The sequence below is a fragment of the Acipenser ruthenus genome, chromosome 4 (assembly GCF_902713425.1).
Source record: "Acipenser ruthenus chromosome 4, fAciRut3.2 maternal haplotype, whole genome shotgun sequence".
NCBI classification, from domain to species: Eukaryota; Metazoa; Chordata; class Actinopteri; order Acipenseriformes; family Acipenseridae; genus Acipenser; species Acipenser ruthenus.
In genome coordinates, this window is record NC_081192.1 from 75107537 (window position 1) to 75124113 (window position 16577).

The 16577-nt window shown below is 38.5% G+C and overlaps 2 protein-coding genes across 2 annotated transcripts; one reads left to right on the forward strand and one right to left on the reverse strand.

Moving 5' to 3' along the window:
• Nucleotides 1–949: 949 nt before the first annotated feature.
• On the reverse strand, nucleotides 950–3906 carry LOC117400682 (protein transport protein Sec61 subunit beta-like). Its single transcript, XM_034000950.3, has 4 exons — nucleotides 3732–3906; nucleotides 2655–2752; nucleotides 2022–2123; nucleotides 950–1399 (listed from the first exon to the last, which is right to left on the reverse strand). Exons 1-4 carry the CDS (start codon nucleotides 3732–3734, stop codon nucleotides 1312–1314), a joined length of 291 nt encoding a protein of 96 aa, XP_033856841.1. The 5' UTR covers nucleotides 3735–3906; the 3' UTR covers nucleotides 950–1311.
• Nucleotides 3907–4160: 254 nt separating this feature from the next.
• Nucleotides 4161–7161, forward strand: LOC117399927 (alpha-1,3/1,6-mannosyltransferase ALG2-like). The gene is made up of 2 exons (XM_033999382.3): nucleotides 4161–5043; nucleotides 5970–7161. The coding sequence occupies exons 1-2, from the start codon at nucleotides 4735–4737 to the stop codon at nucleotides 6867–6869; spliced, it is 1209 nt and encodes a 402-aa protein (XP_033855273.2). The 5' UTR covers nucleotides 4161–4734; the 3' UTR covers nucleotides 6870–7161.
• Nucleotides 7162–16577: the final 9416 nt, after the last annotated feature.

Sequence of the window (16577 nt, forward strand, 5' to 3'; positions counted from 1 at the left end):
CATTTCTGCGCCCTCCTATCTCCAGACTATCATTTCTCCCTCCACCCCCGGCAGACTAGCAATACCCTTCCTCCAGAGCTTGCTCCTTCTCCACCCTTGCCCCTCAGTGGTGGATATCAGGAATGCTCAGTCCCTGTCCACCTTCCGGCGCCTGCTCAAGACACACCTGTTCAGACAGCATCTGTAAACACAACTCTCTACCATACTGGACTATATGGCACCCAATTGTACCAGTACTTGCATCAGCTTGTACGTGCACTGAAATGCTACATACCTTGCCACATTCAACTACTGCTCCTAACTATAACTACTTACCATATCTTCTATTTGATTTTGCTCTTGTAGGTAACTGTACTCACGTTTTTTTGGTAACTGCTCTTATTCAATATCATTCTCAGCAATTTATCATACTAGCTGTTCTTACTAGACTTTACTCATATAAGCAAATATTTACTATAGTTTTAACTGCTCTTAGGCAAACTCACTTTTACTTATAATTTACTTATTCTTTATTTTGCTCTTACTTGAATTTGATCTTATTGTACTTTCATAACTACACTGACCTGTTATGATATTCTGTAATGTGATATTTTATAATGTGATACTTTGTAACAATTGTAAGTCGCCCTGGATAAGGGCGTCTGCAAATAAATAATAATTAAACCTCTACTGACAGCGTGTGCATTGCAATTTGAGTTACATTCTGCTCTTTCTAGGTACACATCCACCAACAGCTAATCATAATAGGTCCAAAGTCCTCCAGATTTTACAGGCATTGTTAAATAATGAACTACTTAAGACCAGGGAGAAGATTAACAGTGACTACATGCAATGATTTTATAAAATCGACAAAGTACAATAACATTGAAGAGTAGTGAATAAAATCAGGATCCTATGGTTATAGTGGTACCATCACTAGGATCTAATTATCAGACCCACGCCAACAATATATAAACAGAGAATATTTATTGTACAGTAACACATTATGGATTGTACAAATGCTTTGTATAACAAAAAGGGAATTCTTCTAGGTCAGTCAAACAGGAGCTAAAGACTAGAGTCGTACGGGTGTAGAAATGCTTTGCTTAAACTCAGAACAGAAACACCACATGTACTGCTTTTTTGTAATACCTGGAGGGGTAATGTAAATTTTCCAACTCTCAATTATTAGAGCCATTTTAGTAATTGAATTAAAAAAAAAAATTAAAAAAAAAAAAAATTTTAAAAAAAATTTGTGCCAGGCTATTGGTCCAGGTCGAATAAATGTTAAGATGGCAGGTGTGGCGGGAGAAGGTGGTGCAGTTCACTAGTTTATGAGCGGGTGTATTTGCCCCAGATGTGAAGCATGAATACTGATGCAATGAAGAGCAGGCTCATGACCAGCACTGGAACTGGGCCACTGGAAGAGAAGAGAAAACACACACTACTATTATAGTGACAAGAACAGAACCATTAGACTACTGCTATTGTAACTGGATATGTGTTAGTAGTTGAGTTGACGGCGCCATAGCTTCGATAATGTTTGGCCTTCCAAGTTTAGCTCAGAGGTCTAAGGCATATTTTAATTATGATCTTTTATCCTGCTTCAATGCAGAAACAAAGTAAAGGTAATTGGAAGAGAAGTGTTTAGCTAAAATAGAAAACTATGACATAATAGGTTTTGGCTACAGCCAGAGGGTTTATTGTTATTTGAATGTTTACCACAACTATTTTTATTTCAGGATCTAACTGTAGCCCTTTGACTGTCCTGCAAATTCCTATTCCTTTATTTAAGTTTGAATTAATGTGACCCTTCATACCTAGCACCTCTAACATTTCCTAACATTTCTACTCCAGTTAATCATTATAATACTAGATATGTGGACCTCTGTAGAGTTCAAGTTTACAACAAAACTTCATAACAGTAGTAACATGGTTTACTTATAATTGACCCTTCTACCTCAAAGCTGTTAGCAGCCAATTGATAAGCTAGTTATGGCATTTAGCCAGGGACCAAACAATGATACCATGACAATACTCACACTTTGAGACCGGGGGAATCCTCTGTGTAGAACCTCCACATTCCTCCAGTGCCTGCAGAGGATGCACGGCTTGCAGTCCTTGTTCCACTGCTGGTGGCTTTCCTGCAATGGAATTAACATGCAATTATTTTCAGTTGGATTTCATCAAAACTTAATTCTAAAGCTGCCCCTATAGATGTTAACAAAACACATGAGAAACAGACACGGCTACAGCAACTAAATATTGCTGCAACAGCCATTTTTTACTTTGGTAGCATAGCATCTTTCTTTTACGAGACTGGGGTTTATTCCATTTATCCTGCCACAATACTGTAGATTGACACCAAGAGCTGCATGTATCAGGATGGTATTAACACCACCTATGTCCTAAGTGCAGCAGAGGGAGTTGTGTGTCTCAAATGTGGTGCTGATACCACATTAAAAAGGTCAAATGTTTCAGCTAGAGCAATCATCAGTGTGCTTAATGACTGCTGTCCTAATACCTGCTACACAGAATGAATCTAAATTGGAGGCAGATTTAAAGGACTTCACTATTGCATATAAAGTCTGCAGAACTGAGCAGAACTCTGCAGAAAGTTGTAATGCCAGAGGTAATGCTTGATTACTCCCATTTAAGCAATTCTGCCACTTTACCTCTGTCTGACAGTGGAGCCAGCAGCTCTGGAAGCAACAGCTTTGCTGGGGGAGCGACTGGAGGCGCCGACATTGGTCGCACTTGCTGCAGGGCCAGGCTAAAAGAAAACAAACACACATTGATAATAATATGGACAAACAATCCATGATGAAACACACGCTGTATCATTGCATACAACTATAAAAGATACAAGGTGGACACAAGACAAAATATACAAACTACTAGGACTGATATTCCTAGTTTTTAATTAAACAAATTTGAAAAATGTAATCTAGACCAGTATACTTTAACTCAAAGTACCACCAGCCCCCTCCTTCCTTTAATTGAAATAAGATACGAATTTGTGGGCTTAATAGCTTTAGAACAATCGATTGGTGAAACAGTACTGTATACAAACCAATACACCCCCCCCCCCCCCTCCCCTCCCCTCTCCTCCCCCCCTCCCCCCTCCCCATAATATAATAATCAATTATTTTCTTTTTTAAATTACTTTTAAACTAACACATACGAAACACAATTCATATTATCAAGTAACATTTACTATATAGCATTAATAACGTGTAATCTGTTAAATTTGTAAATTGGATTCATTTTTACTGTATCTTAAAGTATACTTAGGGTATGGTTTCCTGCATCTACATAATGATCATTATAGCTGTAGTATGTGTAGAGCATACTAAAATGATGTACAACCACCAACTGTGCAAACACTACCTTAATTACTGCAGGCTACAAAATACTGATTCGGACCAAACTGAGCCGAGCCACGCCACCACATACCACTGTGTACCAAATGTGGCACCAGCACATTCTACACTACAGCCACGTCTGCATAGCTAGTAGTAGCCAAGCGTCATCATTCATTCAAGAATATAACTCCGTGTTTTCGAGTACCAGTAACTATAAACTACTGGAAAAAATGTTGTATTTCTTAATAAAAAATAAAATACATGTATATAACTACACAAATATTAGCTTTAGTGAGTAGCGCCAGCAGAAAACCACATCACTATGCTGGCTACATATTTACTTGAATCATTCATCGAAAGGCGAATATAAGAGAGAAACTTGCTCACCATGTTTATGGATTCTCTGTTGGTTTGTTCACTCGTATTTCTCTTATCGGTAGTATCGCTCTGATACTTTGCGTCCTGTACAATGTCTGTAATGAATTTTCCTTGGATAGAACCTGGAACCGAAGAGGAGAATTTCAGAGGATGACGGGTCGCTAAACAGGCAAAAGACTGCACGGCGAAGGACCTTATAAGCTGTCCCAAAAACTGCCTGATTATAAAAAAAGATATGCAATTTAAATTTAACTACAAATTAAGTAACTCGAGATAATTATACTGAAATATCGATAAAAACTTATTTTAAAATATTTTAAAACATTTTAAATGTTATTTATAAACAATATAACACTGTTAAAATACAGGCAGTTAAAGGGACAGTTAACCAGAACAAGATGATGTGTCCCTGAATGGAATGTACACGCAGTTCGTAAGCAGAATATGTGAGGAAACTGGTACCATTTTGGCTCCACCTCCACCTTCATTTAGCAGTGTTCTGAGTTATAGAGCAATTGATCCAAAATGGCGAACAAACCGCTTCAGTTTCATCATAGATTCTACAAGTTCCTGCTCACAGGGTGGTCGTGAGATATGTCGTTGATCTGTGCGTGTATTCGGGAGATTTGTTTGTAGCTAACCCTATTGGTAGTAAATACGGAAAGGGCATTTATTCCTCACATATGTGCAAGTGGTTTATTTTTTCCACTACTTTTATTGGTATTTGTTCAGACTGGTATTTTTACCTGCTGAAAACGCAAGCTACGTTTTTGTATTGATTATAACAAACATTATTTTGTACCACGTTAAGAGCGATATTAACTTTGTTTATATAGGCACTCAAGCTGTCAATTACAAACAACTGACCGATTATAATGTTACTAGCGTAAAACAATATACCTAGTTTTTTTTTCAACATTTTTACAAAACTTTTGTCTCGGTCACTGGGTCAAACCTACAACAAAGTAACTCCTTGGATTTTTCTAATACCTAAATACTCAGAGCTAGTAGTATGGTGAACGTGGTGTTTCTGCACCCCGATTTAGGGATTGGCGGTGCAGAGCGGCTTGTGGTGGATGCCGCTCTGGCTCTACGTTCCAAGGGCTGTAAGGTTCAAATATGGACTGCACACTACGAACACGACCACTGCTTCTCAGAGACCAAAGACCCAGACCTCCCCATAGTCTGCGTGGGGGATTGGCTGCCCACTAGCATCTGCGGATACTTCCACGCACTCTGCGCCTACATTCGCATGGTGTACGTCGCCCTGTTCCTCATCTTCTTCAGCGGGGTGGAATTTGATGTAGTGTTTTGTGACCAGGTTAGTCCAACAGAAGTTTGACTTGGCAAATATAGCAACGTTTTGTTGAATGCATTTTGGAAAACGCGGTCAAGTTTAGCTTAGTAAGGTATTAGTTTTCTGTAATGACTTATTGTATGAATAGTTGTATCTTCATTGTGTGCTACCCAATAAACTGACCATAAACTGTCAAAACATTCCATTATACACGGGTTAACAATGTCCTAACATAACTGCTATGGGACTGTGTGCGTAAACAGTTTCAGAACAACCTGCAGTGTTTGCAAGAAACACATTGTCTTTGCTGTATCCTATATTGCCCACATTGCAGTATATTTTCCAATATAATCCCCATTTTGATTTTTTTTATTCACACCACATGGGTCTCAGGGTTAAATCAGCTGGAATTACATTTACATCTTATACTCAAGAGTGTATCCAGGTCAGGCTACCTCTTGCAACACTGCTTGTGTTCAGGTTGAAATGAGTGGCTATTGTGTGGACCGAGACAGAGCAGCATTTCAGGAGGGAGCATGATCCTTCAATGCCGCGAGCACCACATACAGAAAAGTTGTTTTTCCAGATGATTTGTGACCCATGATGTGTGGGAAAAAAAAATCAAAACAATCAGAATTATGCTGAAAAATATATGCCTAAAGAAAATGTTTATATACAGACAACACCAGATACTCCAAAAGTAATGTGAACACTGCAGGGAGCACTAGTCTGGAACACTTTAAGGTTGGCGTAATACTCAGTATTTTGGTGGGAAGGGGAGCTGCTTTTGAAATTATGCTCAGGATAATAATATTGTATGTAAAGGCAAAATATAAAACCAATATGTATTATTAAATACATCAAGCATGTATTTTGACATTCCTGTTGAGTTTACAATGCCTTATTGTAACTATATTGTTTAAGTTTATTTTTCTGTGCATCCCCTTCAGGTATCAGCATGCATCCCTGTAATCAGACTCACTAGGAGGAAGAAGAAAGTCCTTTTCTACTGCCACTTCCCAGACCAGCTCCTAACGGCACGCAGCTCGTTCCTCAAGAGACTCTACAGGGCGCCCATCGACCGCCTGGAGGAGGCCACCACCGGCATGGCGGACTGCGTGGTAGTCAACAGCCAGTTCACAGCAGGCGTCTTCAAACGCACCTTCAAGTCCCTGTCCAGTGTGCACACAGACGTCCTGTACCCTTCACTGAACTTCAGCACCTTCGACACAGAACCTGCAGAGCTTGACGGACTAATCCCAACAGAGAAGAGCTTTGTGTTCCTATCCATTAACCGGTACGAAAGGAAGAAGAACCTGGCCCTGGCCCTGGAAGCCTTGAAGGACCTTCAGGGCAGGCTCTCTGGAGATGAGTGGAAGAAGGTTCATCTTGTGATGGCTGGTGGCTATGACGAGAGAGTGCCGGAGAACGTGGATCACTACAAGGAGCTCAAGGACTTATCCACTAAGCTTGGCTTATCAGACAGTGTATCCTTCCTGCGGTCCTTTTCTGACAAGCAGAAGATCTCCCTCCTCCATCACTGCACCTGCGTCCTCTACACACCCAGCAATGAGCACTTTGGCATTGTTCCTGTGGAGGCCATGTACATGCGCTGTCCGGTCATCGCTGTCAACTCAGGTGGCCCGCTGGAGTCCATAGCTGACGGAGAAACTGGGTTCCTGTGCGATCCCCAGCCGGCATGCTTCGCTGAGGCCATGGAGAAGTTTGTGAAGGACCCCGGCCAACGACAGGGCATGGGGGAGGCCGGGAGAGAGCGGGTTTTAAAGCGCTTTTCTTTGGATGCATTTTCGGAACAGCTGTACCAATACATCTGTAAACTGACAGAATAAAGCACCCATGGAGAAGGTGTTTTGAATGTCATTTTGAATGATTACAAGGAACCTGGATTTTTTTTTCTAGTATTTTCTGACTTGAGCTGCACTTCAATAAAAAAAATGTGTATATCCTTAAGGAACCTAAATTGAATGTTCTAAAAGCAATTACCATGAACCAGCCTAGATGGACTGTAGACAGAGTCACGATATAACTATGTAGATCATGTCCTGTATTTGTTAAATCCATGCATTGCTTGTAATTGTTACAATAAAAAAAATCTCTTCAGCTATTGGGGAAAAAAAACAACATTGTTGCCTCATTATATTAGTAGGTATTACTATAGGCTGTCATACTTCCATTGTAGCTAACAAATAATTCCATGCACAGTCATCCACTAATTAGGTCTCCAGTGTGTAGTTTTAAAAATAATCTCTATTTTCAAACGTGTATTTTTATTGTAAATCCTGATAATTTGGAACTATACTATGTTAAATCATTTTAATCCCTGTGCTCTGTGCTTGATGTTTTAGTATGTTTCTGTACATGCTTTCGTTTCACCTCTTACAGTTTTAATAGTAACTTACACAGGACATGCATGCAAAATCAAATAGACTAAACTCTAGCTAAACCTACCCCTGGTTGTCCAAATTGATCTGTAACCTGAATTATGCCGTCATAATAATATAATGCATGTTGATAGCAGCTGTAGAACCCAAACTTCAGTATCACAATTCTTGCCTCTAGTCAAAACATTAATGAATTTGTAACATTTGTTTTAATATTTCTAAATTATTACAGGTAGGTAAGGATGATATATCTATGGCATCACCCAATCCACTCCATACAAATCACTAATCTGAACATGGTCTGGTCCTAGCAGGTCCAGGTTAGTCTACTCCAGTGGTAGTTTAAACAGAATGTATAGGCTGATATAATGCAGTCTACTTGGATAACACGATTGCAGAGATTTAAAAGTCTTGACCGCACAGAGGTAACAAAGTGCCCAACTGCAAGGACAGAGTCTGCAGGTAACGAGGCTGCCTGTAATGTATGAGACGTTATATCATCTCACAGAGGGTAAGTATCAGCTCATAAAATGTGAGATAATTTGTGACTCGTAAAGATAATATATCCTGGGTCTAATTTGTTTGTAGACAAGTTAACTGCTTCCCTGTATTAATCTATTTAACTATTCTTACCACAGTTGAATTCTCTCCAGAGAAGGTGTACTATGAGTATTGGGAGTTCTACATTATTATTATTTATTTCATAGCAGACACCCTTATCAAGGGTGACTTACAATTGTTACAAGATATCACATTATTTTTACATACAATTACCCATTTATACAGTTGGGTTTTTACTGAAGCAATCTAGGTAAAGTACCTTACTCAAGGGTACAGCAGCAGTGTCCCCCACCTGGGATTGAACCAGCAACCCTCCGGTCAAGAGTCCAGAGCCCTAACCAGTACTCCGCACTGCTGCCCCTCTACAGAACTTTAATCGACTTACGATTGTAAGTCGCCCTGGATAAGGGCGTCTGCTAAGAAATAAATAATAATAATAATAATAACAACACATGTCGCCTATTTGGTTTTATCATGCTGGTTTCAGGTGCAGTCTATTTTATCGTTGTTAATTTTTATAATAAAATAAACCTTTATTCAATCTCCCATGTGTGTTATTGTGGCCAGTTAGTGTACAGGATTTAGTGAATCTGCATTTCTTGTCATCTCCTCCCTTCTCTGAGGGAAATTCCAGCAGTGACCAGTACTGGTATACACTGCTCAGAGCTGGTGGATTGCTGGTTTTCAACTTGTCGTGCTGGTTCACGTCCAAAAAAGAATAGGTCAATTGAAAACCCCTTTACTGTACTGTTCTAAAATCAACTGTTCATTATCTACTCTCCTAAATGTATCTATTTGCTGTAAACACTGTCTGGAATTTCATATTGCTGGGTGCCCACTAAGAGACTAGAATATATTTATTTCAATTCCAAAATCTTAGCTGGTCAGTTGCTGTATTTTTCAGCAAGGTTTAGTGCTTTATTGCTGTATATGTTATACAAATAATTTGTATGCTATAAGTCATTCAAATGTATTAGAATATATCTCGTAAGAGTTGGCAAAGCTGGGTTTTATAGAAGGAAAAATACAGATTTATGTCAGGTTCGTAAACAATCTCCTTGGGATTTAAAAAAATGCAATCAATATAAAGAAATGATCTGGCAGATTGGTGTTCTCAATAAAATATGATGGATTTCTAGTTTTAAAAAATGAAAACTTTTATTCATGGACAATTTACAGTACGTGATAAAAAAACATAAAAAGAAAGCATTGCATTATTGTTTCAGATAGAGATGGACTGACTGCCTATTTAATTTGGGTAGTGTCATTAACTGTACAGTCAATTCAGAAGTGATATAAATCTGCTTTTACAGATTTGATTAGATTCTGTACTGAATGATGGCACTGTTTGTCTATTTTTCCTGGGGGGGGGGGGGCATCTTGGTGCATTAATGTGCGTTAATATACAAAATCTAAACAAGTATCCATTCTTTTACAAAGCTTGGTAACTTACGTTAAGTGAATAACTTGCATATCCTTGATTACTATATACGACAGTGAAACTGACCAGAGATCAAGTTGGGAACACTTAGTGGGGCTGTGTCAATGCTATTATTTTATTTTATTTTATTATTTCCGTAAAATGTTAGTTTAAACGTTCTTTCAATTGAATATGGAAATGGAAAAGCTGTTAGGACAGAGGTGACCTCTAACAAGTATTGTACTGCAATAATAATTGATACATCAATGTAAGGTTTCAGTACCAATAGCACGGTATATGTCTACATTGTCCTAAGGGATCACAAGGAGTTAATGACCTTCTCTGTAATCCCTGGCTGACCTGTTGCTTTAAAAACAACACTCTGTATGTCAAAACACTCACCTTGACCAGGGCAGGCCATTAGAGACTGCTGCTTCATTTCATTGTAGTGCTAGTAATTAGACGGTTGGTGTCAAGCGCAGAAAGGTCACCTGTGAATCCTGGCATTGTCTCCTCTGGGACTCCCGTTCACCTCAACTGACTTTAGAGAGGCCTCAAACTTGAATACAGGGACAAAATAATTGACTGGATTCTCAAAAGCTATTTTCTCTAATTCTTTATTATCCGACTTTTTTTTCTAAAATAAAGTTAGCAACTTTATGATGTTATCAACCCAAAAATAAATTAATTGAATTTTGAGCCCTGTAAGTAGTCTTAAGTTGTTGTTTGTTTTTTGTAGTTGTTGTTTTTAGAATTGTAATTGGTGTTTTTGCCTTTCATGGAAAAATGTGCCATGACCAGGGCCAATAGTAAATTGTGGTAATATTTACGATGCTGAAGATGGCTTCTTATTCAGCCAGCTTCTTATTCGCATTCCAGCTTCTTCGCATCCCACAAATGTAACACAAATTGAATAAGTAACTTGGGTATTTCAAGGTTAAAATCGCTTTGGGACACTTATTTCAAAGTTGATTTTCACAGAGGGGGAACCCCTCTGCGTCACTCGTATGTATTTATTAGGGCTGATCCGATTAACAGATCGAACTAAGTTGTTCTGTGAAAAATGTGTTCCATTTACCAAAATAAAAATAATTATAAAAATGCTTTTAAAAAGACAAAAACGGATGAATCTACTGATTAATCAACTAATGCCCATAAATTAACTGATCACAATTTTGAATCGAGTGACAGCCCTAGTATTTATCACAGCCCAAAATGGATTTTGGTACAAAAACTGCGGGCAAACATAAGAATATAAGAAAGATTACAAACGAGAGGAGGCCATTCAGCCCATCTTGCTCGTTTGGTTGTTAGTAGCTTATTGATCCCAGAATCTCATCAAGCAGCTTCTTGAAGGATAGCAGGGTGTCAGCTTCTACAACATTACTGGGGAGTTGGTTCCAGTCCCTCACAATTCTCTGTGTAAAAAAGTGCCTCCTATTTTCTGTTCTGAATGCCCCTTTATCTAATCTCCATTTGTGATCCCTGGTCCTTGTTTCTTTTTTTAGGTCAAACAAGTCCCCTGGGTCGACATTGTCAATACCTTTGATGATTTTATTTAAAAGCATATGTCTGCAATGCATTTATTTATTTATTTATTATTTTTTAAATGTTTATTTCCAAAGTATAGTCTGACACATTTGGGGCTACCCTGGAAAATAATTCAAACTAGTCTCACTTTGACTAGTGGTCAGATCTTGTTCTGGTATCTGTTCTTATTCAGGTCGGCTTTGGTAAAGTAAATTGTCTGCACGTGACGAATAAGATTTTGGCTTTCTAAAAATGTCAATGAACGGTCCTGAAGGCGATGGGGTTGACCCAATCCTGATGGGGTCCTATTTGGGATCATAACATAAAAATGAATATATATATATATATATATGGATGTAAAAGGTCAACATGATTAAAAAAATATTTTTCAGGACGTATTAGACTAAAGCCCATCTTCATCTGTGTAGAGAGAAAAAATGAAGCGTCCTGGAATAAATGACTAATTTAAACCTTTTGTGTACATCCCAAAAAAAAAAAAATCATTCATTTTCATTTTTGTACACTGCAGTTATACCATTACCTCCTTTCAAACTCCCATAATGTGTTCCGATCATGTTTGTTTGTTTGTTTGTTTGTTTTATGTTGTCCTAATTAAACAAGTGATTGGTAAGACTGAATGGAAATTAGAATGTGCCCTTGTGTTAACATTTGCGTTTTGACATATTTTTCAGCTGATTTGGTACAATTTTTGATTGTGTTTAGAAAGCATTTTGGCGGATAAAAACGCTCAAATGCTTATTACTTATTCATTTAGAACCGCAGAAAATTATGCATGAAATGTGATCCGCCAGCGGATAAAATGGAGGATCATGTTAGAAAATAGTCTGATATATTTTAACAGATTAATCTGTGGAAAAAGTCAGTGGATTTTGCCGTTTCCACAGAAAATAAAACCCCTTTCGAATATCAGTGTTGTCCGGTCTCAGTGAATCCTCATTGGACATTACGGTGGTAAATGTATGATCATAAATGTGTAAGATTTTAAAATTGTAAGTGTATATGTACTTCATGAAAGGATTAGGTAAACTAATGTAGGTCAGCAGTTCATAAATTAAACATAATTTATTCACATATTTTGTGAACTGAGCCTTAATTACAAATGTGATGTAGAATAATGCTTTTGTATATATATATATATATATATATATATATATATATATATATATATATACAGCAAATTGCCATAAAACAATCCAATTGAGCAAAAAAGTAACAAAGTCAATGGTTGTTATTTCAGGGATGAAAATGTTCTCAACTTGTTTGCATGGGAACATCTAATAAAAGGACACTCTTGCAGCAAGTAAATGGGTGGAGGAAAACAAGCACCAGTTTTTAGGAAATGTCTTGGAGCCATCTGTACTTGCAATGGAGAAGAGCGATGTGGAAAATGCCATTCTCAACAACCAAAATGAAGTACATGTGGGCAGTGAAGACGGAGAGGAGTGCATGGTACCATTCTCATACACTCTCACAGAGAGGGAAGATATGGACATGTTCCTCTTGGAAATGAGAGACAAGAAGGGACTCGTTATGCCTGGACTCCTGACCAGAGGGTCGTGGGTTCAATCCCCGGTGAGGGACACTGCTGTTGTACCCTTGAGCAAGGTACTTTACCTAGATTGCGCCAGTAAAAACCCAACTGTTTAAATGGGTAATTGTATGTAAAAATAATGTGATATCTGTATAATGTGAAATAATGTATAATGTGATATCTTGTAACAATTGTAAGTCGCCCTGGATAAGGGCGTCTGCTAAGAAATAAATAATAATAATAATAATATGCATAAATCTTTGGATGATGGTTAAAAGTTAAACTGAAGCAGTACAGTAGGCTACTTATAGTTTGATTTGAAGAATTAAAATCCCATTTAATTGAGTAAGGCACAGTGCACATACATAACTTTGCAAATACTGCAAATAAAGGTTACTGTGCATATGAGTTATCAGTTAGATATGTCAGGGAAAAGATCATGTTAATGTATATAGTATATTCTTGTATATAGTTTTTTTATAGACAAGAGTACGTATACATTTCAATAATAGGATTTTAAAAAAAATGCCAGTTTCATTCTGTAGAAAATGTCAGTAACAATCAATCAATCAATATTTATTTATTGTATATAGCACATTTCATAGTGTACCACCATCACAAAGCGCTTTACAAGATAGTGAGGAACAATGCACAATACATTAAATACAGTGAAATACAGGCCATAGTACATTCAATACAAGCAATAAAAATCAATGCAAATACATGAAATACAGGCATAGTACATTAAATACAAGGCTAGTATGTGAATTTTAAACATTGTGGATGCGTGTGTCATACAGAATTATACGAATAAGATGGAGTGAAAACCCTGAGATAGCAATGACAGCAGCTAATAACAGATACAGGCTAAACAGCATTGAAAGCAAGTGAGAACTAGTGGGTCTTGAGAGTTGATTTGAAGTGAGCGACTGTAGGAGCTACACACACTGAAGCTGGGAGAGAGTTCCAGAGAGTCAGGGGGCCATGAAGCTAAAAGAGCAACAATAATTCAGATGGTGCTTGATGACACCCTCCACTTTGAGTGGATTAATACAGTAATGTAATACAGCTGGGGGTCCCACTGCGGGAGACATTGGCAAGGAAAACCAAAAGATTGGATGAGAACAGTAATGAAACCATAATTCCCCCAGCATGGTGAATGTTATGTGAATTAATTGGTAAGCTGTCACCTAAATCAAAAGGTTTGATTGCAAAGTCATCTGTCCAAGTTTACCACCATATAAAAAGAATGTTTTCCTTGTGGTTTTTATTTTAACTTTTCAGCATGTGTGCTCTGTAACATTGCAGAACATCAATCTCTACCCCTAAATAATGTTAGTTGTATAGTATATTTATCGACCTGATAGTGTCCTCCAGAATGGTTTGTTAAAATTACTTTTTCCTGTTCAGGTCTGTGCTGATATACTTAAATGGGAAAAGCATGAAACTCAGCTGGCTACACATGGATCACATACAGGGCTTCCACCTCTAGATATCTACAAACCACATGCCAACTTGCTATCTATGCCATGTTTGCCCACTGTTCTTGTACCAAAATCCGTTTTGGGATGGGAAAAATACATATGGGTGACGTAGAGGGGTTTTGAGAAAGACATTTTACATGAACCACCTCAAAAAATGTACCAACACAGAATAAAACTACACATATTATTATTATTTCTTTATTTAGCAGACACCTTTATCCGAGGCGACTTACAGAGACTAGGGTGTGTGAACTATGCATCAGCTGCAGAGTCACTTACAATTACGTCTCACCCGAAAGACGGAGCACAAGGAGGTTAAGTGACTTGCTCAGGGTGACACAATGAGTCAGTGGCTGAGATGGGATTTGTAACCTCCTGGTTACAAGCCAGTTTCTTTAACCGCTGGACCACACAGCCTCCTAGTGGCGTATGTTTCTTAAAAATTTAGTTTTTCAAATTTCAATAGTACAGTACATACAGTGAACTCTTCAGAGGTGTTCAGTATTGCACAGCTATAGGAGGATGAAGAAGCTGTTGCTAGGCACTGACAGTTTCTAGGGTTACCTTTTGACCTCTTTAAGCTTAATGCAAAGGTATTTGGGGAAAAATGGATCCAGAAGGGGCACACAAGTATTTGAAAGAAGCGCAGCAGATAACAAGAAATGCAAGAAAAACAAAGGGGAAAAAGAAATTTGGTGACGAGGGTGGAACGGACCCCGGAACAGTAATCAGTGGAACAATTTACCTACAGTGGATGGCTTGAGTGGTGTGTGTGGGTGGGGATGTCACGTTCAGGAACCAGCAGTAAACACAGATAATACGGGGTGAAACTGAGGCACTATGGCTGCTCTCAGTGTGTTTATTAAATAATAAAACAAAGATTTAAACAAAACACACAATAAACAAAAGAGCCCATTGGCCAAAGCAAAATAACCCTAAACAATAATAATCTTTTCTAACAACGAGTACCTTTGTTCGCTTATTTGGTCGAGGTTGCTTTCGCTCTTTTCTGTTTACTTCTCCATCTCTCTAATACGCTCTGTTTGTCTGAGCCCGGAGTGGGTCTTTTATACTGTGGCTGGAGCCTTAATTACCCATTAGACAATTACCTTATTAAGGCTCCAGCCACATTCCCACAGGCTTTTCTGCGATGGGGATTTAACATCCCCACCAGCTATTTACGAGACCGACTTTTTGCCGGTTTCAAACAAGAAACAATAATGTCGGACAGCTTCCGTCCGTCCGCACACAAATACAATACATAATAATGATGCAAATAATAATACAACACAAATAATAATAATACATAAATAATAAAAGGGGATAAAAGGGGCGGGTCACCTTGCCCCATGGGCATACTGTTTTTTTGTGCAAAATAAATGCAGACGCAATTTTCTATTAGCCCAGGACATGACTCTTTGAAGTAAACAGCTTTGCAAATTTAGTCCAAACTCTGCTTTATGAAAAAAAATCATTAAACTGTTCTGTAAGTAAGCCAAAAGCAAACTAGAACAGTTTAAAGAAAATCAAACTGTATTTTATTAATAAAAACAGACTTTCAAAAACTCATGAGTTAAAGCTTTGTGAATAGGGTGCGAACGTTCATTCAGGGTATAGGTAGTCCACAATCTAGACAGCAATCTTGACAGCAATCTTGATTAGACTCTACTAACATTTAGTGCTAATATGTACCGTAGTGAAGGAGAAAGATTGATTGTGTACAGGTTTTTTTTTTGTGCTGAGTGATTGACGGAGGCCTCAGGAAATCCTGGTAGAACTAGCTGTCACCAGCCTGCAGCACAGCAGGACCTCTGTGCCTGATCAGCTCGTAGTCTTCCAAACTCCCCCGCCCCCTCCCCAAGAAGTGCTGGACCCCGTCCAATATTCAGTCATTCCATAATCAGCAGCGTGTCACTCAGCCCATCAAGTGACACGCTGGGCACTCTGCGAATATTCATCACGAATCTGCGGCAGGCAGATTAGGCATTAGCAATTCAAATCCCTCCAGCGCGCAGGGCATGCTCTGCATAGGCGTCTGTTGGGCAGGGAGAAACAGAGAGAGGAAGAGTGATGCCTTGTTGTCTGTGGTGGATAATAAGGTAACTCGGTCTAATCTTGAAGAACAATCAGCTCATCTTGGGGAAGATGACTGCCTGGGAGAGCTTTTGACCTGAGAGCGCTAGAACAATGACACTCTGGCACACTTGACTCAGCTGGTAATAGAACCCCCTTTTGATTAGCAGTCATGGTTCGTGTCAATCACTGGATGATGCGCTATTGTCCCCCGGTCGGCGAACAACCGTTTATTTACAGGGGAAACAATGGCTTCCCTTGATATGAATGCTACCGAGAGATTGCAAAATAGATTGAGCTGTCAGTGGCGAGCACCAGATGAAGATTAATGGTCCGTGCAAACAATAAATATAAAGCAATGATCATAAATATGCTAATGGTTGTTATCAATATCAAGTATAATTGCTGGGAGAAATTAAAAGGGTGGTGTAGAGATGAGGAGCAAAAAGGTGACAAATCTGAGAGTCCCAGAGATAAACAGCGAGGGGAGAGAGAGAAAAAAAAAACAGGTTTCCTTTTCAGTTATCCTCGGAGGA